Here is a 25767-nt window from a genome sequence, read left to right as displayed (position 1 = left end):
AGCCCTGCACAGGGTTCTGATTCTGTTTATCTGGGGTGGGGTTAGGAGACTCCAGGCTGGATATGAGAACAGGGACACAGAGGAGGATGTGCCGCCCTAGAGGGCTGGGCCTCTCTGAGGAGCCTTGGAGGCTGAGGATCTGGAGAATGGGAGAAGCATGCTCTGAGAACCAAGGCTGCAAGGCCTCCTCTCCACACTGGGGGAAGAGAAGCCCGGGCTGTGGTGGGGACAGCTGGGCCCCATTCTGTTCCTGTTATTTTCCATGTCCTTGAACTGGGCCCTTGCTGCCAAGGCTGGGTGTAGCCTTTGTGTGAGACAAACGCAGTTGACAGCTCCTCCCTGTGGTGTGGAACAGGATCAGGTGGGGAGCCTGTATCCTCCTCCCTCCAGGCCTGCAGCAGGGGTGAGGCCATTCCTACCCCACCCCATGCTGGCAGGTCATGGGCGGGGAGGGGGTGGTCCTGTCTCTGCTGTGGGCAGACACCATGGCTCTGGGGCCCCGTGGCCTCCTACTGCTTCTGGCTGTTCCTGGTGAGTGAGCTGGCTTGGGGTATTTGTATTTGTATACTTGTATTTGTATCCCGCTCTGGGGTGGGAGTGGGCCTGCTTCCTCTCAGGCCCTTCCCCTGGATCCACCTTATGTTCCATCAGCTGGAGCTCTGAGAGCGTTGGGAGCCCTGTGGAGGGATCCGGGTGCTTTGGAGTCTGAGCTTAGGGGGAGCAAAAACCAAGTTCTTCATGATGGGCCTCTGCTCTGCCTGGGCCCCTCAGCTGGGTAGCTTGGCCATCATTGTTGGGGACAGTGGCTTGGAGTGTGGGTGTGGGGGACACCCATAGGCCCAGACCCTAGTGAGACCCTCCTCAGGAGGACCTAGAGGTTGTGAGGGGCAAGGCTGGGGCAGTACTCAGTGCCTCCCAGCTGTTGTTTACGGCCCATGGCTGGTCCTACTCTACCCTGGGCTTAGGATGGCAGCTGGCCAGGCCACTTCCACCTGGCTAGGCCCCACCTATCCGGCTAGATCCTAGCTTTAGCTGCTCAGGGCAGGAACATTCACCTTAGGGCCACCCTGGGACATTGTGGGGACAATGCTTAGGCCCATGGAACCAGAGTCACTCCCATGGGCAGCTCCCCTAATCCTTCTGTCTCCATCCTTCAGGTATCTCTCAGGAGGCTCTGCAGTCAGGTATGTGCCCAACAGATGTTTCAGAATTAGAGACCGGTCCTGGCACGCAGACCACAGAGGGACAGTCTGTGGTGGGGGAAGGGTGGCCTGGTCTGGGGAGGCCATGTACTTGGCACAGGCATCTCTGGTGTCCTGGCTGATGGAGCACAGGCCAGCCTCACCTGGGAAGCTGTACCTCTGCACCTCCTCTGTATCTTCGAGAGCTACTCTGCATCTCTTGTGCAACCTGCTGGCCCTGCAGTCTGCCTGCTTCTTCTGCTGATGCTGCTCTTGGGAGAGAGACGCGGGGCATCTTGTTAGCCTTCTTACCTGGTGTTCTGGGGTAAGGGATGTAGTCTGCTTCTATTTCTTCTATCAGCATGGACCCAATTTCCGATTTCACTCTGTTGTACAGACTGAGAGTGAAGTCCTTCCCTGTGGGGTGGCCTCTACTTTTCATTCAAAAAATGAAGGTGAAATTTACATCAAATTTAGCCACGATGCAGTGTAGCATCTGGTGGCATTTAACACATTTCCAGTGTTTTGTGATATTATGTCTATCTAGTTCCAAACATTAGTCTAAAAAGAAACCCCATTCTCACCAGGGAGGCGCCCCTCCCCCACCCCATCCTCCCGGGTCTTCATACCTCCCAGGACTCTCAGCCTTTCTCATGGCCTCAACTCCAGGCAGTAAGCTGCTTGCCCCAGTCCACCAAACCATCTCTCTAGAGGCCTGCTATACCCTGTGGGGCAGTGTTCAGACACCAAGATCCACGAACTCACTGCTTCTGAGCAGTAACTTCTAACTTACTCCTTCCGGGGTCATACAACCTTTTCACAGGGGTCGCCTAAAACCATCTTCATATAAGATATTTACATTGGGGTTCCTAACAGTAGCAAAATTACAGCTATGAAGTAGCAATGAAAATAATTTTATGGTTGGGGGTCACCACAACATGAGGAGCTGTAGTAAAGGGTCGCAGCATTAGGAAGGTGAGAACCACTGTTTTAGGGCATTGTCATTTCCTGCACCCACAGTGCTTCTGGGGGGGGGAGGGGAACCAGCAGGTGGGGAGGAGAGACATTGGGATTCCCCAAGATACTAAGGAGTGGGAATCATGGAGGTCCTAGAGGGGAGGCATTGGGCAGAATGCCAGTCTCTGGGATTCCCTAGCCAACAATGCCTCCTTTGGATCAGGGTGTGGCCAGCAGTGTGTTAGAAACAGCAGGCATCTGGTTCTTTCCTGACCCTGGAAGTGATTCAGGAGCCTTGGGGGACATAGTGGTGGGTCCAGGTCCAAGTAATGTGTGACCTGAGTGTAGACGCCAGGTCTGTTGACTGTGCACAGCCATCAGTCCAGCTGATCACATCTACCTACAGCTAGGTATCTTTTATCTGCAGACCAAAGTCCTCTGGAGTCACCCTAGAGAGAACAGGGGTCAGTACTCTTGTTAAGGCTTGGTAGAGGTGGCAGGATCATGAGGGGACAGGGGATCATCTCCCAGGAGTCGTGTTTTTCTTTCCCAGCACACAGCATGCGGTCATGGACAATATGAACATTGTCCCCTGTGTTGAGACCTTTGTGACACTTCAAATCACAAAGGTGGTCTCCACAATGGGAACTTGCACCTTCTTTAGGGAAATGGCAGTGGCAGTCTTACTGTGGGTGAAAGAAAGATCGTCGTGGTGGGCAGGGTCCCAGGGGGCTGGGGTGGGCTCAGCTAACCCTGTGCATCCTCTTTGGGCACACTGAGATGATGCTAGAAATGAATAAGGACCACTGTGTGTGCAAGGGGATTAAGATTTGGGGCATTAATTAAATCAGATATGGTGACCCACACCTTTAATCCCAGCACTTGGGAGGCAGAGTCAGGAAGATCTCTATGTATTTGAGGTCAGCCTGGTTTACAGAGCAACACAGCCAGGGCTACACAGAGAAAATCTGTCTCAAAAAACCAAAAAGAAAAAAAAAGGTCTATGACCTTTATTTTATTTTATTTTATTTTATTTATTTATTTTGGTGACAGGGTCTCTCTATGTTGTAGATGTAACCAACCGTTTTATTAAATAAGAAACAAAGAAACAATATAAAAGAGAAAGCCGAGAGGTCAGAGCTCAGAGCTAAAATCTCACCCTTCCTCCTGCTGTCCCAGCTTCGCGAAAAGAGACCTACTTCCTGTCGCTTCGTTTTTTTATAGTATGTTGTTCTGCCTTCTCATTGGTTGTAAACCCAAACACATGACTGCCTCGTCACTGTCTGAATGCACAGCCCCCTAGGTCTTAAAGGTATATGTCTCCAATGCTGACTGTATCCCTGAACACACAGAGATCTTATGGGATTAAAGGCGTGTGCCACCACCGCCACACTCTTGCTATGGCTCTAATAGCTCTGACCCCCAGACAACTTTATTTATTAACATACAATCAAAATAATATTTCAGTACAATTAGATTACCACCACATTTCCCCTTTTCTATTTTAATAAAAAGAAAAAAAGCAAAAGGTTATATCTAACAAAAGAAAAACTATATACAAAAGTACAATAACTATATACAATATATACAAGTAATAAATACCTAAACAGGTATTTGACAAACCAGAGAAAACAATTCCATTATCTATCCTATTTTGGTAAATCCAAGATGTATCTAATGCACTTTCTATCCTAATTAATTTTCAACTATAACTAACTAATCTTCAACCATAACTAACTAATCTTCAACTCCCTCAGAGACCCAAGAAGGGAATAATATTAGCTAACTAAAATAAAAACAGGAAGTGCATGCAAGCAATTTCCAAAAAATTTTGTGAGTTGACAGAAACAGCCAGCTGCCTGGGCAGTCACCTGAGGTTTCTCCGCAGTGTTGGGGCATCATCTTCAGCCTATAGGCTTAGTGTATCTGACAGACTCATTTGTGAAGTAGGATGTACACAAGGTCAACAGTTCAACCTCACATTGGGTGAGAGCAGTCCACGTACCAGAAACACCTGAATTCCACTAGTGTCCTGTCATGATTCAGGATTTTAAATTCTGGAAATTGTTGACAGTTTTTTAATTCAGCTGTCCATTCTTCTTGGCTGTGTATATATGGCTTCATCTCAGCATCCCCTTCTTCTCCACATCCCTCTATTAAATGCCAGTCTACTTTTGAGAGGCATGAGCTTTCAGCTGCTGTTCCATTGTACAACAGAATCCATCGGCCCTCTGCCTGTTAAGCTGCCTTCAAAGAAAAGGGCACTGTACCTTTTCCGGATGCGAAGGCCACTTCAGGGATGGGGCCATATTGTCCTGGCCTCAGAAGATGCCTTTTGATAAAGCCATAACCACACTTGTTTTGGCAAGAATCAGTAGTCCCTTGTTTCGTGATCTGTCTGTCCATTTTGTCCTGTTGATTCGAGGATACTTTGTTGTCCAGTGGCTAACTTTTGCCAGAATGAAAGTTGACTCCATATGCAGTTTCTTCAATGCCCATATTTTCTCTAAAGTAGATTGGTACTGCCAGGAGCCGACATGTCTCAAAAAAGAAAAATTTTCTAAGTTATTAAAACATTTTAAATGCCATATTCTGTAGATCTCTGAAGGGTTTGAAGATGACCTGTCTAAAACATCTCTGCTCAATTTTTAAAACATATCTAATATGACTACAAGTTCTATGATAATGTCTAACTACTAGCTTTCATTTCTTTATATCCTAATAGTTGATAATAATAACATTCAAGGATCAGAAATTTGCATTACATTGTTAAATGGATGGAATAAATATAATTAGAAACATATATATAGCATTTTCTAACAATATCAATTTCAAATTTGTATACAATATAAAACAATCCAATCCAATGTAAAGTATTTAAAATTAGTAATTGTCTTTTTCTTTTCTTTCTTTCTTTTTCTTTTCTTTTTTTTTTAAAGAAGAACCTTAAATATAATCTCCTTTGCTTAGCCTTTTTCCTAACCCTTGACAATAACTTGTAACCAACCCCCCTAAATACTGAAAATTATCCCAGACCCAAAACCCATTAAAAAGACCAAAAAACCACCCGCCCCACACCACCTCTTTGGGAATGTGGGCATCGTATTCTTAAAATTGCTTCCTGCTGGGTATGGGCGAAGTTTTCTTTATCCTGAAAGAAAAATTTTAGGTTAATTGTCAAATTCTAGGAGAGGTAACTATATCCTTCATTATCCAGTCTGTGTATAATGCCAAAGTTCAGGGTTTATCTCAAGTCCTTATTCAAGTAGTCTTTGAGACTGGATCATCTCAGCTAGTCATCTCAAATTTGCTCTGAGCACCTTGTAGTTCAAAGCTGATCTATGGATGATGTTTGTCAGCTTAATGATATTATTATTGTCCACGTGTAATTGTTGTTGTTGTGGGGCCCCATCTTCTTTCTGGAGACTTCAGTTGATGTTAGGCCTGGCCATGATTTCCTGCAGAAAACTGATAAGAGACTCGAACACAAAAACATATATATGCAGCTAGCCTTTTTTCTAGAATTAGTTAGTACTCTATGTGACCATTCATATCTTAACAAAGTTTAAAATGTATATATATATATTAATCTTGTAAATTTTGATATAAAATTTATACTTTGAGAAAAGTTTAAAGAACCAGAATAGAATCAAAGAGTTGAGATTAGTAATAGAATAGTCCCTTAATTAATTTTGCTTTTGTCCTGTACCATAGCAGAAGATGGCTCTTATTCTGGCATGATACAGGGAGTTTGCATTTTCCTTTTAACAACATGCTTGATTTTAAAGAAGGAGAGAGCCATTCTCCAACTCCAAAGTCAGCTTTAAATTTTAATTGAACTGGGACTATTAGAAAACCAATAGTGTTAAATCTTTAGAGAAAAGCAGAAACAAACATTTAGGAAGACAAAAAAATTTTTTAGATAATATATACCCATACACCGTTTCACTCTGTTTCTTGGGATAGATGATTTGTCACTTTTCTTCAGTTGTCTCATTTGTCCAGTGTTCTTCAGATTCCTTAACCTTCATTCTCCTAAAAGACAAAAACAAAAACCTTTCCCCAAGACTAATTTTGGGGATGTTTCCTTTTGACAAGTTATCTGATTAAATGAAAAGGCATGTGTTATTGATACAAGTTAGTTTAAATTGGATGTTCATGCTGGTTGATGAACTATCACCTCCTCAATTAAGAGGTCTCTCTTATTCAAATAGAACCTTTATCAATTTTGATGGTACCCACAGCTTATCTTCTCCTGTAGAAACAAAAGCAAAACCACGTCCCCAATGTAATACATACCCTGGTTTCCATTCTGAGGTCAGCACATCCTTAAAGTATATAGGCTGATTTAATTCTGTAGTTTTTTCTATTATCCAATGTCTCTCTGCAGCTGTTGTTCCTTTCTCATTGGCATTCAGAAAATTCAAAGTTAGAAGAGCATTATGCAGTCTATTTCTGGGGGTTTTTGTTACCCATTTCTGTTTATTTAGCATATCCTTTAGAGTTCTGTTTGATCTTTCTATAACTGCTTGACCTGTAGGATTATGTGGTATGCCTGTAATATGCTTTATATTGTAATAAGCAAAAAACTGTTTCATTTTAACAGAGACATATGATGGAGCATTGTCAGTTTTGATTTGTGCAGGTATACCCATGATGGCCATAACTTCTAGTAAATGAGTGATTGCAGAATCAGCCTTTTCAGAACTCAAAGCAGTTGGCCATTGAAATCCTGAAAAAGTATCAATGGTGTGGTGTACGTATTTCAGTTTTCCAAATTCTGCAAAGTGAAAAACGTCCATCTGCCAGATTTCATTTCTCTGAGTACCCTTTGGGTTACATCCTGCTGGTAATGGCGTTTGATTGTAGAAGGAACAAGTAGGACATTTCTTTACTATTTCTTTGGCTTGTTGCCAGGTTATGGAAAAATCCTTTTTTAAACCTTTACTATTAAGGTGATGTTTTTTATGAAATTCTGAGGCCTCCAGCACATTTCCTATCAATAATTTATCAATCTCATCATTGCCTTGTGCTAGAGGGCCTGGCAGACCAGTATGGGATCGAATGTGAGTTATATATAAAGGATGATTCCTTTTCCTGATTGTATCTTGTAATTGAATAAATAGTGAAGTTAATTCTGAAGCATCAGGGATAAATTCTGCAGTCTCAATATGTAACACCACTCTTTCAGCATACTGAGAGTCAGTTACTATGTTGAGAGGTTCTGAAAAATCCATTAATACCAACATAATAGCATACAATTCTGATTTTTGAACTGAATTATACGGACTTTGAACCACTTTACTTAAATTTTCTGATTTGTAACCTGCCTTTCCTTCTTTGTTGGCATCTGTATAAAATGTACGAACTCCAGATATGGGTTTTTGCCGTACAATTTGAGGCAAGATCCATTCAGCTCTCTTTATAAGATCAATTCTATTGCTTTTGGGATATTTGCTGTTAATTTCTCCCAAAAATTACTGCAAGCTCTTTGCCAAGGTTCACTTTCTGTCCATAATTTTTCAATGTCCTCCTTAGTTAATGGTACGACAATTTCTGCTGGGTCTATGCCTGCTAATTGACGAAGTCTCAATTTTCCTTTGTAAATCAAGTCAGAGATTTTTCCACATAAGTTTTTAATTTTTTATTTGGTTTATTTGGTAAAAATATCCATTCCAATATAATATCTTCCCTCTGCATTAATATTCCAGTAGGAGAACGCCTAGAAGGTAAGATAACCAAAATGCAATCCAGCTTTGGATCAATACGATTCACGTGTCCTTCATGCACTTTCTTTTCTACCAAGGCTAATTCTTTCTCAGCTTCAGGTGATAATTCTCTTGGACTATTTAAGTCCTTGTCACCTTCTAAGGTTTTGAACAAATTAGTCAGTTCATCATTTTTTACCCCAACAATAGTTCGTAGATGAGAAATATCTCCAAATAATCTTTGAAAGTCGTTAAGAGTCTGTAGTCTATCTCTCCGAATTTGCACCTTTTGGGGTCTAATTTTTTGTAGCTCTATTTTATATCCTAAATAATTAATAGAATCTCCTCTTTGTATCTTTTCAGGAGCAATTTGTAATCCCCAGCAAGGCAAAATTTTCTTTACTTCTTCAAACATTATTTCTAAAGTATCTGCATTTGAGTCAGCTAGTAAAATATCGTCCATATAATGATAAATTATAGATTTAGGAAATTTTTTACGTATCACTTCCAATGGCTGTTGTACAAAATATTGGCACAGAGTTGGGCTATTCAACATTCCCTGTGGGAGGACCCTCCATTGAAATCTTTTAACCAGTTGAGAATTATTATAAGTAGGCACTGTAAAAGCAAATCTTTCTTTGTCTTTTTCTTGTAAGGGTATTGAAAAGAAACAGTCTTTTAAATCAATAACTATGAGAGGCCATCCTTTTGGTAACAGAGTAGGCAAAGGCATCCCAGATTGTAGAGAGCCCATTGGCTGAATTACTTTGTTAATTGCTCTAAGGTCTGTTACCATTCTCCATTTACCAGATTTCTTTTTAATAACAAATACAGGAGAATTCCAAGGGCTGGTTGATTCTTCAATATGCTGAGCATTTAACTGTTCTTCTACCAGCTCTTCTAAAGCCTGGAGTTTCTCTGTTGTTAAAGGCCATTGCTGGACCCATACAGGCTTGTCTGTTAACCATTTTAAAGGTAGAGCTGTTGGTGTCTTTGGAAGATCATCAGTTATTGTGCCCTGTTCTTGTATAATATGGATGGCTGGTGACCACTCATTAGAACAATATCTTCTAATATTTCTCTCAGTAACATGTGCTAGTTTATGATTTGTTTCTGAGATTGGAGGGATGTTAATCTGAGTATTCCATTGTTGCAACAAGTCTCGACCCCACAGGTTCATAGTTATGTTAGCCACATATGGTTTTAATTTTCCTCTCTGTCCTTCTGGACCTATACATTCCAGCCATCTTGCACTCTGTTTCACCTGAGATAATGTCCCAATTCCTAACAGTTGAACGTTTACCTTCTGAAGAGGCCAAGTTGGATGCCAAAATTCTGGTGCAATTATGGTAACGTCCGCACCTGTGTCTACCAGACCAGACAACAAGACACCATTTATTTTTATTGTTAATTTTGGTCTTTGTTCATTAATAGAAGTTTGCCAAAAAATTTTCTTTATGTTTTCTCCTGAATTTTCTATTCTCTCTGTTTCATCATCCTGACCAGCATGATTTATTCCAATAAGCATTTGGTTATTTAATCGCTCTCCAGAGCAGGCATTTCCTCTATGGCTGCAGGAAAGGTTTGAACTGGATTTGCACTGGGGGCCTGCCTCAGGCCCCTCTGGGAGTTTCCCGAAGACTGAGGCAAAGGATTACCCTGTCTGTCCTTTGTTGATCTACATTCATTGGTCCAGTGTTTTCCCTTACCACACCTTCTGCATACTCCAGAAGGAAGGGGCATTCTGTTGCCATTGTTCCTTGAAGAAACATTGTTTCTGGGAATGACCTGTCTACAGTCCCTTTTCAAATGTCCTTGCTTTCCACATCCAAAACATCTAACACTCCTCAAACCTTTTGAAATTACTTCTCCTACCCATGTATCATCATGCTCATCAGCTTCAACATTAATTGTTTCTCTAATCCAATCTTCCATAGGTGCAGATCTTGCCCTTAATGGCCTGATTATTCTTTTGCATGCTGCATTCGCATTCTCAAAGGCCAAGGATTCAATTATTGCCTTACTATCTTCTGAATCCGAGACCATTCTCTTTACTGCTGAAGCCAGTCTTTGTAAAAAATCTGTAAAAGACTCTTTTGGGCCTTGCTTCACCTTTGTAAATGACTCAGATTTTTTTCCTGGTTCCTCAACTTTGTCCCATGCATTCAAGGCTGCCGTTCGACATAAAATTAGGGTTTGGACATCATATAAACATTGTGTTTGTGCTGAAGCATATTGGCCTTCGCCCATAAGCTGATCCTGGCAAACTTGTATTCCTTTATCCCTCCATTGTTTTTCTATGTTTTTAGCCTCCTCCTTAAACCAAGTCAGAAATTGAAGTCTCTGGCTGGGTTCCAGAACACCTTGTGCAAGGTCCCGCCAGTCCCGTGGTACTATCCTATTATATGTTGACCAAGAGTTTAACATTTGTTTTACATATGGGGAATGCATGCCATAAGATACTATTGCCTACTTAAACCTTTTTAAATCCAACATTTCAATTGGAGCCCAAGTATTTTGTGTAGCCATTTGATCAGGCATCTGCTGTACGGTTACAGGATAAATTAAGGGTGACTGTGTGAAAACAGGCTTTCTTTCTGCAACCTTATGATCCCGACTTGAAACAACTTCACTGTTAATTTCTTCTGTCTGAATTTTTACAGGTTTAACAAGTTCTTCTAAAGCTGTTATCCTGGCACTTAAATTGACTATCTTTTTAAATATTAAAATGTGGATTATTGTAGTGATAAGGTGCATAATTCCACCAATACTAATATTATATAGTTGTTCCATTGCCAGACTGCCTAAAATTTCGAACAAAAACCAATTTTCTTCCAATGTACACATAAAACCCATTTTTTTTAAATGTGGAAAAAAATTCTCTTTTAGATAGTTTCCTTTAAAATATCTGATATATTATGACTTACCAAATCTGCATAGAACAGTAGAAATCCGAGGGGATTTTCAAAACAGCCACCTAGTGTCCCAGGTGTAAATCCAAAGAGAGAGAGAGAGAGAGAGAGAGAGAACAAGAAAGCGTAGCTGGCTAAAGTTTAAATGCAGCCACGTGTTCCCTCTTGTGCCGAGTCAAGGCTTGGGTCTGACTTCCTTAAGCTCCGACCACGTGCGTTGGCTTTACAGGCAGGGCCCTGTTCGGCAGGGCAGGTCTGAGTTGTTTGTAGCACCGGCTTTAAGCAAGCAGGATTTAAGCAAGCAGCTCACCGATAGTCCAGCCTGAGGTCAAGCAGAACCAGACCCAGGCTAAGAAGCCGCTGCTCTGACTAAGAAGCCAATCGCCACCGGCCGCCGCGTGCCACCGCCGGCCGCCACGTGCCGCCGCCGCCGCCGCCACCCGCCTGCCGCCCTTGCGGGAAAGCGGACCTGCCGCCAAGCCAAGCAGTTTTTAATGGATTCTTGTCACGTTGGGCGCCAGATGTAGATGTAACCAACCGTTTTATTAAATAAGAAACACAGAAACAATATAAAAGAGAAAGCCGAGAGGTCAGAGCTCAGAGCTAAAATCTCACCCTTCCTCCTGCTGTCCCAGCTTCGCGAAAAGAGACCTACTTCCTGTCGCTTCGTTTTTTTATAGTATGTTGTTCTGCCTTCTCATTGGTTGTAAACCCAAACACATGACTGCCTCGTCACTGTCTGAATGTACAGCCCCCTAGGTCTTAAAGGTATATGTCTCCAATGCTGACTGTATCCCTGAACACACAGAGATCTTATGGGATTAAAGGCGTGTGCCACCACCGCCACACTCTTGCTATGGCTCTAATAGCTCTGACCCCCAGACAACTTTATTTATTAACATACAATCAAAATAATATTTCAGTACAATTAGATTACCACCACACTATGTAGCTTTAGCTGTCCTGTTTTATAGACCAGGCTGGCCTTGAAATCACAGAGATTCACCTGCCTCTGCCTCCTGAGTGCTGAGATCAAAGACGTGTGCCACCACTGCCCAGCCATTACAGACAGTCTTAATCAGTGGGCCAAAGAAGAAATCACAGGTAAAGCTAGAAAGACAGAGAGATACGCGAAATGAAAACACCAAGACATCGAAACATGTGGGGTGCTGACAAAGCACGGTGAGAGGAAACAAAGCTCCACAAGCTCACACAGAGCACCAAGAACTCAGACAGAGCCCCAGAGGCCAGAAGCCGAACTCTGCACTCACATAAGGAAGGGATAAACCACCACAGGAGAGACTGAAATTCCAAAGCAAGGCGGGGAAGAGGGTAGGGAGTGGAGTAACATGTTCCCACACATACGTCAGGATAGCAAGTTTGGGGTCTGGAAGGCATGTCTAATGTGACATCTCTCAGACCTCCATGAGATGACATTACACCAGAATCCATGATGACAAGTTACATCTTGTCTTCCAATGCCCAGTCCAGGTTGCCGTAAGTCATTGGATTACTTTTGTCTCCCTACACCTGGTTTAAATACCTGGTCAACAGCAGAGTTGTAATGGGGTTTTCCAAATGCTCGTATTTTCTCCTTTGGTATTCCCTTGTCTTCAGACTCTCCAAGACTGCTGGCCAGAGCCAGATGCTATTGTGAATGTACCGCATTTGTCCAAAGGCTCTTTGTGATTAGATGGCAATTGTAGATCTGGGGGCAACCCCACAGAGGAGAAATACCCTGGCATCATCCCATCAGGGGCACCTGTTATCATGGGACTCTGTTGGAGACATTGGCCAGCCTTGTCCATGGTGGAGGGCAGATGCATCTCTTCAGGGCCACTCTTCTGCTGCTCTCCATCTGGTAGGATGACAATGAGGAGACAGGGTCCCCAGTGCTGGAGGAAAACTGCTGAGACAGGTGAGGACCTCCTCCTCCCATGGCACCCACAGAATAACCAATTTCTATGAGTCCTTGACCCCCACCCCATGACATCAGATTTCTGGTTCCCAGGTAGGGGTAGCCAGGGCTTTTGGACAGCTGCGCTCTCCTGACTGAGGCAGATTCCATGCTCCCTGAGGCACATCCTCCTAATGAGAGACTCTCCAAGAGAGGGAGGGCCCTGCTTGTCAAGTGTGTAGCTGAGGCGTGAGCAGTGGCACAGCACTGTCACACATGGAACACAGCCTTATGAGTAGAGGCTGAGGGCCACCAGGGGCTGGTGTGGAGGCCAACACTGCATCTTGTTTATCTGAGACGCCATCCGACAACCCAGTCCCAGCAGGGAACTCACCCTGTACCCCAGGCTGACCCTGGAGATGGGTGCTATATGGAGCTCTTGAGGTGTCTGCACTTTTGTCCCTTCTCAGGGGACAAAGTTAGGAAATACACATGTGTGTGCTCACACAACGCACAGACACATACATGTGCTGATGCGGTGCACACGGGCACACATACTGTCAAGTGGGCTCTTTCTCTGGGGAGATTTAAACAAACTCCAACCCCCTCCTCATAAGTGCACTAACGACGAACCAAAGTATAATTCCAAAGTCAGACTTGGGGAGCCAGTGTGTTTCTTGAACTTGGGTACAGAATGTAGATAAAGGATTACTTATGGGAGGGGACGTGACCCCAAAGCAGTTGTACCATCTAACATTGTCGCCTCAACATTGCCCCTCCCCCAGTCAACCTGCCATATTCTATATATAGTAGTACCTCCACAACCCATGGGGCTATGTGCAGTTGGGGTACAACTGCATACAAATCAATGGCCAGAGAGACCAATGACCCTCCCTATCCCTCCTTCTATAGAGGAATCAACAGTCAAGCCTGATCTCGGAGGCTCTTGTAATCAGTTACAGCTGTTCTGATGAAGATGCTGGCATCAGGCTGGCAGGTCATCGCTCTACAACACACACGTGGATGTGCACAACATCCACGCTCACGCACTCACGCCTCATATCCATGTTTCTATAGCTACAATGGAAACTGTAAGCTCTTGGTCACAATTCTCCCCTAAAGGGTCCCCAGGTTTACTTCCTTCCCATCTTGGACTGCTGGTTCTACATCACCCTCCTGCCCCTCCTCCAGGCAAAGAGGAGGGCAAAGGTCACAGGTCACGCACTGGGTAAGTTTAGAGCGCCAGCCGGCCTGGTTCTGCCTCCAGCTCAGAATCTGGGTAGTCCTGCCCTTTCTTTCCATGGGGGAAACTGAGGCTTAGAGTGTAATTACCTGCCACGGTCTCATGTAGAGGGTCTGCCCATCCTGGTTCACCCATTTATGCTTGCTCACTCTGGGGGGTTCTATTACAAGCCCGTGAGGTCCCTGCATAGCCTCCATGTCACCACATAAGAGTCGGGTGGCTTAGGGGAGCCCCAGTTAGTCTGGCACCTGGGCAGGAGGCCCAGTGGGTGGCCACAGTCTCCTCCCTGGTCTGGTATGCCCTCTTCTGGAGACACTGACAAGTGTGGCACGAGGCACAAACCAGGCTTTGCCGGTAACTCCAGATGGTAGTGGCATAGGAAAGCCTCAGGGTTCCGCAATTGGAAAATAAACCCGGAAGTCAACACTATTTGCTAACACCAGCTGTCTTGTTCTGTGGTTACTTTAACACATCCATCATTTTCAGTTACATTTGGAAAGTTCACATTTAAAGAGCTTTCTGATTCTAGAACATCCTTGATGCAGATCTAGATCATGTTATCTATCATCCTCTTTTTGAGGGGGAAATTTCTCTTCAGATTCCAGGGTAGAGAGATACTAGCAACACATTCTCTCGGCATCTGCGAGGCTGAGAAATCGAGAAAGCCCTGCTTTTTTTTTTTTTTCTGTTTGTTTTTTGTTTTTTTTGAGACAGGGTTTTTCTGTGTAGCCCTGACTGTTGTGGACTCATTTGTAGATCTGGCTGGCTTCAAACTCACAGAGATTCGCCTGCCTCTGCCTCCCAAGAGCTGGGATTGAAGGTGTGCGGCACCATCGCCTGGCTAAGCCTTGCTCTTTGATCTTTGTTTCGAGCCAGGATCTTGCTGTGTAATCCAGATCTCAACCATCCTCCTGGGATTACACCTGTGTGGGCCACCACGCTCCCCTCCTTACATGAGCTCCTAACTGGTTAATCTCTTGGGCCTGAACCAATCATAATTCCTTGGAGTACCCAGATCCACAGCCCCTGATTCAATGGTGCTGGCAGGCCTAACCCCTCTTGGCCCTCCAGGCTTGGAGCCTCCTGTGTGTCCTAGGATACCCTCCCTCGACACCTCTGGATTCCTGGTGTTCCATCTTGACAGCATCCTGTTTGAGAGCGCTGGGACATCTTGTTAGAGAGGGAGCCTGCCTGCCCTGTGCTGTCCAAGGAATATGTCCAAGTTGAATATACCTCTGGGGTGTGCAGAGAATAGGGCCGGGCAGTCCTCAGAGAAACCCAGGAGGCGGCCGTGGGGACCAAGCTGGTGATGGACTAGAGCTCAAGGTGAGAAGAAGGCTGTAACCCCTGACCTGCAGGCCAGAGGAGCCAGGTGGCGGGGTGGATGGGCAGGCAGGACAGTGGTCATCCTGGTCCTGGAGGGGTACAGGGCTGGCTAGGGTGGAGTGTCTTCTGGAAGGAGGCTGGTAGCCTCTTCTTAGGTTTTCCTCCTCTGCTAGTGTTGCCCCTTACTGATGAAATGCTTGATGAAATGCTCAGCTTATCAGATGCCCGATAAACAGCCTTCCATATAAGGAGAGCTGGGCAGATAAGGCCCAGGACACACTGCAGGATTTATCTGTAGAGCTGGGTCTGATGGGGGAGTAGGGCCCCTTGGGCAGGGACACTTGGTCCTGTTCCCTAACTAGGCTGATTCCTATTCTGACAAGGTCCCTCATGTGACCCTCTCCCTAAAACAGTCCAGGAAAGCTGAGCCAGAGCCTGAGGACTCGGGGGACTTCAGATGAATGGCACTGTTATCCTTACTCCTTTTGGGGTCGCTCACAGACACTACTATCTCCTGTTCATATCCCTCTTGGGAAATGTGTTAGAGTATGTCAACTTGTCATTATAGGTGACACTGAGCTAGGAGCTTTTTTGAGACCTCCTCTGAATCCTTGGGCAAGGGACAGGGTCCTCATCTCAACAGTTGGAAGGAGTGTCATCTCAGTGATGTAGGGCACTCAGCTGAGAGGGACCCTCAGTGTGCAGTGCTCTGTCCATGGTGGGACCCCCTGGAATCTCCAATACCAACAGCAGCCCTGGTGGACCCTGAGCAGAGACCAGTTGGATCTCAGAACTCTGCCTTCCAATAGCCTGAAACACCAAGATCCCATGCGGGGCGTGTGTCGCTGGTCTTCTGTGCTCAATCTTGTGACTTGTGGGACTCAGAAGGTCATCTGGGTGGTGGGGGCATTGTTACATGGGGGCCTTTGATCTAAATCATTTCCTTCATGTCTGGATTGGAGGGTGGTATGCCCCTCCTCTCATGAACTCTGGTCTGGGAAAATAAAAGGGCAGACAGAGGACAGCTGGCAGAGTAGAGAGAAGCAGAGACCGCCAAGGTGAAGTCCTTTCCCAGAGCCCCTGGCATCTGCTTATCACCCTGAAGCAGAGTGACCAAGCTTGTGACCTTAGTGACCGGGAGCACCAGACCCCAGACTCCCCGGCTGAACCTACTCTCCATTTCACGGGCCCTGGCTCCATTTGGATTCGATTCTCTGCTAACCCCAGTCCAGCCCTGTCTCCCAGCTGGACTCAAGCTGAATTCCTCGCCTCTTCCAGATGCTGAAGCCGCTGCTGCTGGTGCTGTCCCTCCTGGCCAGCCTGTTGCGTGCCGTCCCTCGTGAGTTGTGTCTTGAGTCCTACCTGTCTCTCTCTCTCTCTGACCTTCACAGGCCACAGGCTATGGGAGAATGTGGAGGATCCCAGGGATAGTTGCTCCTGTACAGGGAGGAGCAAGCCAGAATGCTGAGGTTGCCCCCTTCCCTTTTGCAGGCCCAGCTGAGCAGCGAGTAGGCATTGTGGGAGGACGGGAGGCATCTGGGAGTAAGTGGCCCTGGCAAGTGAGCCTGAGATTAAAGTCCAGCTACTGGATACATTTCTGCGGAGGCTCCCTCATCCACCCACAGTGGGTGCTCACTGCGGCACACTGTGTGGGACCGTGAGTTTGCCTGGGCCTGACATGGGGGTGCGGAGTGGGGGTGGGGGGGTCAAGATTTCTCCCACAGTGCCCAGTGTTCAGAGCCTCCCAAACAGGACTGTATTCTTCCAGGCACATCCAAAGCCCAGAGCTCTTCCGGGTGCAGCTTCGTGAGCAGCATTTATACTACGAGGACCAACTCCTGCCTGTGAACCGGATCATTGTGCACCCCAACTACTACTCGGCTGAGACTGGGGCAGACATTGCTCTGCTGGAGCTCAAGGACGCTGTGAATGTCTCCACCCATGTCAACCCCATATCCCTGCCTCCTGCCGAGGAGACCTTCCCCTCAGGGACATCATGCTGGGTGACAGGCTGGGGTGACATTAATAATGCTGGTATGTGTCAGGGATGGCTGCCAGCTAGTTGGGCAGGGACTAGATCTCACCCAGCCCCAACATTGGAGGGTGGACAGGGGTTCCCAAGGCTGGCCAGTCCCTGATGAGCTTCCCCCAAAGGCTGCACCTCTTTCACCCCAGTGCCCCTCCCGCCGCCCTATCCCCTGAAGCAAGTGAAGGTGCCCATTGTGGAAAACAGCCTCTGTGATCGGAAGTACCACGCTGGCCTCTACACAGGGGACAACATTCGCATTGTCCGTGATGACATGCTGTGTGCTGGAAGTCCTGGGAGGGACTCCTGCCAGGTGGGTCCTGTGTCCTCCCCCGTACCCCACCCCATCCAGGCTCCATATGGAGTGCTAGCCCCTGTCTTCCCCAGGGTGACTCAGGGGGGCCGCTGGTCTGCAAAGTCAAGGGTGCCTGGCTGCAAGCAGGTGTGGTCAGCTGGGGTGAGGGCTGTGCAGAGCCCGACCATCCTGGCATCTACACCCGGGTGACGTACTACTTGGAATGGATCCACCGTTCGTTCCCTGAGAACTCCTGAGCTACTTCCAGGTCAGAGGAGAACCAGACCCTATTGTCTTGAACTGGATGCTTCCTGCCCAGGTGGAACCTCCACCTTCCTGTCCTTCTGCCTCCCCTGTCCCTCTGAGCCCCTGGCCACCCCCATCCCCTCTGCTTCCCACCCCAGGTGGCTGCACAGGGTACTCATTAAAGTACATGCAAACAGCTATGGGGGTTGCTCTCCTCATTGTGTCACTGGGGGCAAATGGAGTACCTTGGCCAGGCTGTGATGCCCTTGCTGTGGGGTCCTAGTCACAGTAGTGGGGTTGGGCCTCTTACCAGGCCCTGTCCCTGGGACTAACCTCTTTCCACACAAGCTCACTTTAAAAACGTATTTTAAACACATGTCAAACAGACGCTTGTTGCTGGGCATGGTGGGGACGCACGCCTTTAGTCCCAGCACTCGGGAGGCAGAGGCAGGAGGATCTCTGTGAGTTTGAGGTCAGTCTAGTCTACAAAGGGAGTTCCAAGACAGCCAAGACTGTTACACAGAGAAACCCTGTCTTAAAAAAAACCTACAAAAAGAAACATGTGCTTGTTTAATGTATGTGCATGCCAAGGTGCATGTGTGGAGGCCAGAGGACAACTTTGTGCAGTCAGTTTTCTCCTTCTACTTTTTTTTTTCTGTTTTTTTGAGACAGGGTTTCTCTGTGTAGTTTTGGTGTCTGTCCTGGATCTCGCTCTGTAGACCAGGCTGGCCTCGAACTCACAGAGATCCACCTGCCTCTGCCTCCCGAGTGCTGGGATTAAAGGCGTGCGCCACCACCGCCCGGCCCTTCTCCTTCTACCTTTGCGAGGACTCTGGGCATCCAACTCAGGTCCTCAGGCTTTGACAGTCAGCACCTTTACCCACTGACCGTCACCTTGCCTGCCCACAGCTCATTTCTTTTATGTGAGAGACATCATGTCCTTAAGACATGGAGAACAGCATGGACACCTTAAAAGACCCATGTAGGGGCTGGAGAGATGGCTCAGAGGTTAAGAGCACTGACTACTCTTCCAAAGGTCCTGAGTTCAATTCCCAGCAACCACATGGTGGCTCACAACCATCTGTAATGAGATCTGGTGTCCTCTTCTGGCCTGCAGTCATACATGTTGTATATACATAATAAATCTTAAAAAAAAAATAAATAAAGACCCATATAGAGGGAAGCCAGACTCACTGCAGCCGGCCCAGGGGATAAAGCATGGCCAGTGCACCCCCACCCTCTGCAGCTATTGCTCAGCCATCTTCACCCTGCAGTGGCAAAAGACATCTCCTTTGCCTCATTGACGGCTCGGTGACTGCCCTGATAGGAACTCCTTGCCATCCTGCCTTCTCATCACGCTCTGCATAGAGTCCACGTCATCACTGCCTCTGCTGCCCAGAATCCCACGTGGTGGGGCCTGGGGGTGTAGCTCAGTTGGTGGTATTTGACTAGCAGGCAGGGAACCTTGGCTTCGATCTCCACCATCAATATAAGCAAGTGTGGTAGTACACCCCTGCAATCCTGGCACTGGAGAGGTGGGAGCAGACCAAGAGTTCAAGGTCATCCTTGTCTTCAAATTGAGTTTGAGGCCAGCCTGGGATATGTGAGACCCCATCCTAAAAGAATAAAGCTCAAAAATAATTTCGCCTGGTGTGGTACACGCCTTTAATCCCAGCACTCGGGAGGCAGAGCCAGGCGAATCGAGGCCAGCCTGGTCTACAGAGTGAGATCCAGGACAGTAAGATACCAAAACTATACAGAGAAACCCTGTCTCGAAAAACAAAAACAAAAACAAAAAAATTCATGCAGTGGCACATCTGGCTGTTACAGTGGACTTTACTTTGAGGGGCTCTCAGTTGAGGCTCTCGGGATTTGGCTATTCCTACTCACACAAATGCCTGTTTCTGGAACATTCAGCTGAAGGGAGCTGTTGGCTCGTGAGTGGGCCCCACTGGGGTAGCCATTCCCTGTTTGTTGGAATGTCACTTATGTTTCATAATCACATGCCAGCAATGCTGCCCCTTTGCCCCCCTTGTCTTGATTCAGCTTCTGTATTGGAGGTAACATCTGGTGTGGGGTGACATCCACGATTTTACAATTACTGCTGAGGGCTGACCGTTCCCTTTCTTGGGTAGAGCCCTCATCCTTGATGGGGAAATGAAGTCAGTTGTCTCATCCAGTGCTTGGTACCATCTTCTGGTGGTGGTGCTGGTGTGTGTGTGTGTGTGTGTGTGTGTGTGTGTGTGTGTGTCACACTCTTAACTGCTGAGCCATCTCTCTGACCATCTTCTTAGTTTTAATTTTTTAATGTCAAACATAATACACATCCACCACAAAAATAAAAGGTAAAGCTGGAACTCGGTCCCTTGTTCCTCCATGCCACCCATCTCACTCTCTCAGGGTCACTGTGGATCCTGCCTGGTAGGTGATGACACTCGTCTGATAAGTGCATTTAGCCATCCTTCAGTGGAGGCCAGGCAGGGTCGGACATGGACCAGGATCCTAGTGAGAAGCATCTAGGGCCAGGCAAGGGGCGAGGAGGAAGGATGGGAGGGGAGAGAAGCCTAGCCTCCTGATGGGCTTTCTCCTTATCTGACCCTGGCAGAGCAGCTCTGCTCAGCTCGGAGTCAGTTGACAGATAAAAGTGATCACTGGCTTCATCTCCCGCCATGGGCTACAGGGGTCAGGCCTGAGAGCTTTCAGGGCAGGGCCCAAACCCTCTGTCTCAGCCAGAGGCCAGTACCCAGCTGAGCAGGCTACTTTAGACAGATGTAGCTCTCAGCTCTGGCTCAGTTACGGGAGACGCTGGCTCTCTCTCTCTCTCTCTCTCTCTCTCTCTCTCTCTCTCTCTCTCTCTCTCTCTCTCTCTCTCTCTGTGAGTGTGTGGAGTGTCTCTAGGGCCAGGCTGCCTGTCCCTTTGCTTTTCTGCCAGGTGGAAACAGAACTCACTCACTCCTGTCTTGCATGGATGGAGCTTTAGTCTGGATAGCAGACCTGGAGTGAGTATTGAGGGAGCCGGGGAACAGGGTTGTATGCAGGTGGGGAGATACCAAAAGCAAAAGGAGGTGGGACAGGTAAGGGTCCTGGAGTCCTCTCCTGTGGGGACCTGGGGATAGTTCAGAGGGTCAAGACTCAGGATCTGATTCTGTGAAAACCTGAGTGACGCCAGGCTCCTTGGGTTGGTTGGGATAGCCCGTAAGAACTCGTGGTTCCCTTCCCTCCACTGTCTGCCATATGTTGGGATGAACTGGCAGGCAGGTCCTATGTTCTCAACAGTCCCCTCTGAGGTATGCAGCTCCCCGAGGGAGGCCAGTCACACGGGGTGGGCTGAGAGCATGCTTCTGTGACACTAGGTCAAACACTGAGCATGCTCTCTTGAGCCGCAGGACAGGTGGGCACGAAGCAGGCACAATTTGCCCTGTGATGTCACACATCCCGAAGAAGGAATGAGCCACCCTCTACAACCAGTTTCTCTACATCTAATTGGGGATTCCTTACCTAAAAAGTATCAGGGAGACCCTCCAACCCTGGCCTGTGATTTGGAGCTGGGAGAAGTTCCTGACTCTGGCCGCACCCCTGGGTCAGCTGACCATTAGGCTCCAGAGAGACCAGAAGCCCTGCACAGGGTTCTGATTCTGTTTACCTGGGGTGGGGTCAGGAGACTCCAGGCTGGATATGAGAACAGGGACACAGAGGAGGATGTGCCGCCCTAGAGGGCTGGGCCTCTCTGAGGAGCCTTGGAGGCTGAGGATCTGGAGAATGGGAGAAGCATGCTCTGAGAACCAAGGCTGCAAGGCCTCCTCTCCACACTGGGGGAAGAGAAGCCCGCCCGGGCTGTGGTGGGGACAGCTGGGCCCCATTCTGTTCCTGTTATTTTCCATGTCCTTGAACTGGGCCCTTGCTGCCAAGGCTGGGTGTAGCCTTTGTGTGAGACAAACGCAGTTGACAGCTCCTCCCTGTGGTGTGCAACAGGATCAGGTGGGGAGCCTGTATCCTCCTCCCTCCAGACCTGCAGCAGGGGTGAGGCCATTCCTACCCCACCCCATGCTGGCAGGTCCTGGGCGGGCAGGGGGAGGGGGTGGTCCTGTCTCTGCTGTGGGCAGACACCATGGCTCTGGGGCCCCGTGGCCTCCTACTGCTTCTGGCTGTTCCTGGTGAGTGAGCTGGCTTGGGGTATTTGTATTTGTGTATTTGTATTTGTATCCCGCTCTGGGGTGGGAGTGGGCCTGCTTCCTCCCAGGCCCTTCCCCTGGATCCACCTTATGTTCCATCAGCTGGAGCTCTGAGAGCATTGGGAGCCCCGTGGAGGGATCTGGGTGCTTTGGAGTCTGAGCTTAGGGGGAGCAAAAACCAAGTTCTTCATGATGGGCCTCTGCTCTGCCTGGGCCCCTCAGCTGGGTAGCTTGGCCATCATTGCTGGGGACAATGGCTTGGAGTGTGGGTGTGGGGGACACCCATAGGCCCAGACCCTGGTGAGACCCTCCTCAGGAGGACCTAGAGGTTGTGAGGGGCAAGGCTGGGGCAGTACTCAGTGCCTCCCAGCTGTTGTTTATGGCCCATGGCTGGTCCCACTCTACCCTGGGATTAGGATGGCAGCTGGCCAGGCCACTTCCACCTGGCTAGGCCCCACCTATCCGGCTAGATCCTAGCTTTAGCTGCTCAGGGCAGGAACATTCACCTTAGGGCCACCTTGGGACATTGTGGGGACAATGCTTAGGCCCACGGGACCAGAGTCACTCCCATGGGCAAAGCTCCCTTAATCCTTCTGTCTCCATCCTTCAGGTATCTCTCAGGAGGCTCTGCAGTCAGGTATGTGCCCAACAGATGTTTCAGAATTAGAGACCGGTCCTGGCAGGCAGACCACAGAGGGACAGTCTGTGGTGGGGGAAGGGTGGCCTGGTCTGGGGAGGCCATGTACTCGGCTCTGGTGTCCTGGCTGATGGAGCACAGGCCAGCCTCACCTGGGAAGCTGTACCTCTGCACCTCTTCTGTATCTTCGAGAGCTACTCTGCATCTCCTGTACAACCTGCTGGCCCTGCAGTCTGCCCGCTTCTTCTGCTGATGTTGCTCTTGGGAGAGAGACGCGGGGCATCTTGTTAGCCTTCTTTAGGACTTACCTGGTGTTCTGGGGTAAGGGATGTAGTCTGCTTCTATTTCTTCTATCAGCGTGGACCCAATTTCCGATTTCACTCTGTCGTACAGACTAAGAGTGAAGCCCATCCCTGTGGGGTGGCCTCTGCTTTTCATTCAAAAAATGAAGGTGAAATTTACATCAAATTTAGCGACGATGCAGTGTAGCATCTGGTGGCATTTAACATATTTCCAGTGTTTTGTGATATTATGTCTATCTAGTTCCAAACATTAGTCTAAAAAGAAACCCCATTCTCACCAGGGAGGCACCCCTCCCCACCCCATCCTCCTGGGTCTTCATACCTCCCAGGACTCTCAGCCTTTCTCACGGCCTCAACTCCAGGCAGTAAGCTGCTTGCCCCAGTCCACCAAACCATCTCTCTAGAGGCCTGCTATACCCTGTGGGGCAGTGTTCAGACACCAAGATCCCCGAACTCACTGCTTCTGAGCAGTAACTTCTAACTTACTCCTTCCGGGGTCATACAACCTTTTCACAGGGGTCGCCTAAAACCATCTTCATATAAGATATTTACATTGCGATTCCTAACAGTAGCAAAATTACAGCTATGAAGTAGCAATGAAAATAATTTTATGGTTGGGGGTCACCACAACATGAGGAGCTGTAGTAAAGGTTCGCAGCATTAGGAAGGTTAAGAACCACTGTTTTAGGGCATTGTCATTTCCTGCACCCCACAGTGCTTCTGGGGGGGGGAGGGGAACCAGCAGGTGGGGAGGAGAGACATTGGGAGTCCCCAAGATACTAAGGAGTGGGAATCATGGAGATCCTAGAGGGGAGGCATTGGGCAGAATGCCAGTCTCTGGGATTCCCTAGCCAACAATGCCTCCTTTGGATCAGGGTGTGGCCAGCCCCAGGTTTCGCATGCAGGAAGTCGAATTGTGGGAGGCCATGCTGCCCCAGCTGGCACATGGCCATGGCAAGCTAGCCTCCGTCTGCAGAAGGTGCATGTGTGTGGAGGGTCCCTGCTCAGCCCAGAATGGGTGCTCACAGCAGCCCACTGCTTCTCTGGGTGAGTGACCTGAGGAGGCCTGACTGCCTGGCCTTATGGGGCAGTGACAGCCAACAGGTCCTTGCTTAGCCTGTGACTCACATCCTTGCGTCCAAGATTTCCTCTTCAATAAAGAAAACCACACTGAGGTCCACCCACCTGAAGTGGCAATGTGCAGCCCCAGCGGGGGTGGGGGTCCCCTCTCCCACATCTGCCAGTGCATGGCGAGGAGCCCTTAACCGCCACGGAGCTTGAGAGGGATCCTGACCACCTAGCCAGCGTGTATTTGGGAGGTATCCTGACCCTAGTCAGTGCAAAGCGCTTCTACGTATCTTGCACGATTCTGGAACTGCTGTTCCCTGTTTTGGGACAGTTGCTGGCCCCCAGCCTGCTGGCCACCTTCCAGCCAGAGGTGGCAGGACCCCAGCCTGCTGTCCTTGGGCTCTGAGGTGTGAGGCACTGCCAGGCTCAGGCCCAGGGTACACAGTAGCTGTTTCTGTGCCTAGAGCTGAGGACAAGTGGGACGTTGGATATTGGCAGAGGTGGGTGGTGGGGAGGTTAGTCGTCGTTTGAGGGGTTCACTTAACATCTCTCCCTGCTTCCCAGGTCTGTGAACTCATCTGATTACCAGGTGCACTTGGGAGAGCTCAAGATCACCCTGTCTCCCCACTTCTCCACTGTAAAGCAGATCATCCTGTACTCTAGCCCCCCAGGACCACCAGGGTCCAGTGGAGACATTGCCCTGGTGCAGCTGGGCACCCCTGTGGCCCTCTCCAGCTGGGTCCAGCCTGTGTGCCTCCCAGAGGCCTCAGCCGACTTCTACCCAGGGATGCGGTGCTGGGTGACAGGCTGGGGCCATATACGGGAGGGAGGTAAGGAGCACTTTCCGAAACCCGCTCCCATGGGGTAAGGGATGGCAAGGGCCACCTGGGGGTGGGGGGTGGGGAGCAGGAGGCACTGGTGCTACCACTGGCTCCTAGTGGCCACATCTGTTCCTCCTAAAAGCCAATCACATATTGGTCTCTGCCAAGATCCACAAGTCTGACCGACAGACTGGGGTTGACAAGGCCAGCACGGGGTGGAGTGGGGCGGGGGTTGGTCACTGCAGGAGGGATGTGCCGGCCACTTGCTCACTCCCAGCACTGTAGGGCTGGTTATTCAGCTTCCTCCTGAACCTTCTCTCTCAGAGCCTCTGAAGCCTCCGTACAACCTGCAGGAGGCAGAAGTCTCTGTGGTGGATGTAGAGGTCTGCAGCCAGGCTTACAGCAGCCCCAACGGCACCATCATCCAGCCGGACATGCTGTGCGCCCAGGGCCCTGGGGACGCCTGCCAGGTGAGCTGGCTGGGAGCACGGCGGGATCGCACAGCCTGAGGCATGGCGGGGCTCCCCAAGTCCTTGGTATCCCATCCTCATTCTGACCCGGCCTGCAGGATGACTCTGGAGGGCCACTAGTCTGCCAGGTGGCTGGGACCTGGCAGCAAGCTGGCGTGGTCAGCTGGGGTGAGGGCTGCGGCCGCCCTGACCGGCCCGGTGTCTATGCTCGAGTCACTGCCTACGTGAACTGGATCCACCGCCATATCCCACAATTGGGGGGTTCGGGAATACGAGGGCCTGCCTGGATTCCCCTTCTGGCTGGCCTCTTCCTGCCCAGCCTCCTCCTGCTGCTGGTCTCTGGAGTCCTGTTGGTCAAGTGCTGGCTGGGGAGATCCTGGCTAGGCTCCACCTCCCACCCAACTTCAGACCTCTGACTCAGGTGTCACAACCCAAGTGTTGTTTGTTTTTCAAGACAGTTTCTCTGTGTAGTTTTGGTGCCTGTCCTGGCTCTGGCTCTGGCCACC

At 48.6% G+C, this 25767-nt stretch overlaps 2 protein-coding genes across 5 annotated transcripts; both read left to right on the top strand.

The window, feature by feature from the left end:
- Window positions 1-315: 315 nt before the first annotated feature.
- LOC114681232 (tryptase beta-2-like) lies at window positions 316-17991 on the top strand. 3 transcript variants are annotated; one of them, XM_028854619.2, is made up of 7 exons: window positions 320-531; window positions 1158-1184; window positions 16503-16563; window positions 16716-16881; window positions 16993-17258; window positions 17400-17563; window positions 17638-17991. In XM_028854619.2, the coding sequence occupies exons 3-7, from the start codon at window positions 16503-16505 to the stop codon at window positions 17800-17802; spliced, it is 822 nt and encodes a 273-aa protein (XP_028710452.1). In that variant the 5' UTR covers window positions 320-531; window positions 1158-1184; the 3' UTR covers window positions 17803-17991. The 3 variants fall into 3 exon arrangements, with proteins under 3 accessions (XP_028710449.2, XP_028710452.1, XP_028710451.1); XM_028854616.2 differs by lacking the exon at window positions 16503-16563 and having other exon boundaries at window positions 316-531; XM_028854618.2 differs by lacking the exons at window positions 320-531; window positions 1158-1184 and adding an exon at window positions 15078-16282.
- A 2512-nt stretch (window positions 17992-20503) lies between these two features.
- On the top strand, window positions 20504-25754 carry Tpsg1 (tryptase gamma 1). Of its 2 annotated transcripts, XM_028854664.2 has the most exons (6): window positions 20504-21945; window positions 22574-22600; window positions 23778-23949; window positions 24535-24800; window positions 25116-25261; window positions 25360-25754. In XM_028854664.2, the coding sequence occupies exons 1-6, from the start codon at window positions 21900-21902 to the stop codon at window positions 25675-25677; spliced, it is 975 nt and encodes a 324-aa protein (XP_028710497.1). In that variant the 5' UTR covers window positions 20504-21899; the 3' UTR covers window positions 25678-25754. The 2 variants fall into 2 exon arrangements, with proteins under 2 accessions (XP_028710497.1, XP_028710496.2); XM_028854663.2 differs by lacking the exon at window positions 23778-23949.
- Window positions 25755-25767: the final 13 nt, after the last annotated feature.

This window comes from Peromyscus leucopus, chromosome 8b (assembly GCF_004664715.2).
Source record: "Peromyscus leucopus breed LL Stock chromosome 8b, UCI_PerLeu_2.1, whole genome shotgun sequence".
NCBI lineage: Eukaryota > Metazoa > Chordata > Mammalia > Rodentia > Cricetidae > Peromyscus > Peromyscus leucopus.
Note: the sequence above shows the minus strand (reverse complement) of the source record. Positions and strands in the feature narration are given on the sequence as shown.

Bases quoted from the DNA above. Each gene is read 5' to 3' on its own strand.
- LOC114681232 (XM_028854616.2), top strand. From the start codon at position 441: ATGGGCGGGGAGGGGGTGGTCCTGTCTCTGCTGTGGGCAGACACCATG. The intron at 532-1,157 runs GTGAGTGAGCTG...TCCATCCTTCAG, and splicing joins ACTGCTTCTGGCTGTTCCTG to GTATCTCTCAGGAGGCTCTG. The intron at 17,259-17,399 runs GTATGTGTCAGG...CTTTCACCCCAG, and splicing joins GGGTGACATTAATAATGCTG to TGCCCCTCCCGCCGCCCTAT.
- Tpsg1 (XM_028854663.2), top strand. From the start codon at position 21,467: ATGAGAACAGGGACACAGAGGAGGATGTGCCGCCCTAGAGGGCTGGGC. The intron at 21,946-22,573 runs GTGAGTGAGCTG...TCCATCCTTCAG, and splicing joins ACTGCTTCTGGCTGTTCCTG to GTATCTCTCAGGAGGCTCTG. The intron at 24,801-25,115 runs GTAAGGAGCACT...CTTCTCTCTCAG, and splicing joins GGGCCATATACGGGAGGGAG to AGCCTCTGAAGCCTCCGTAC.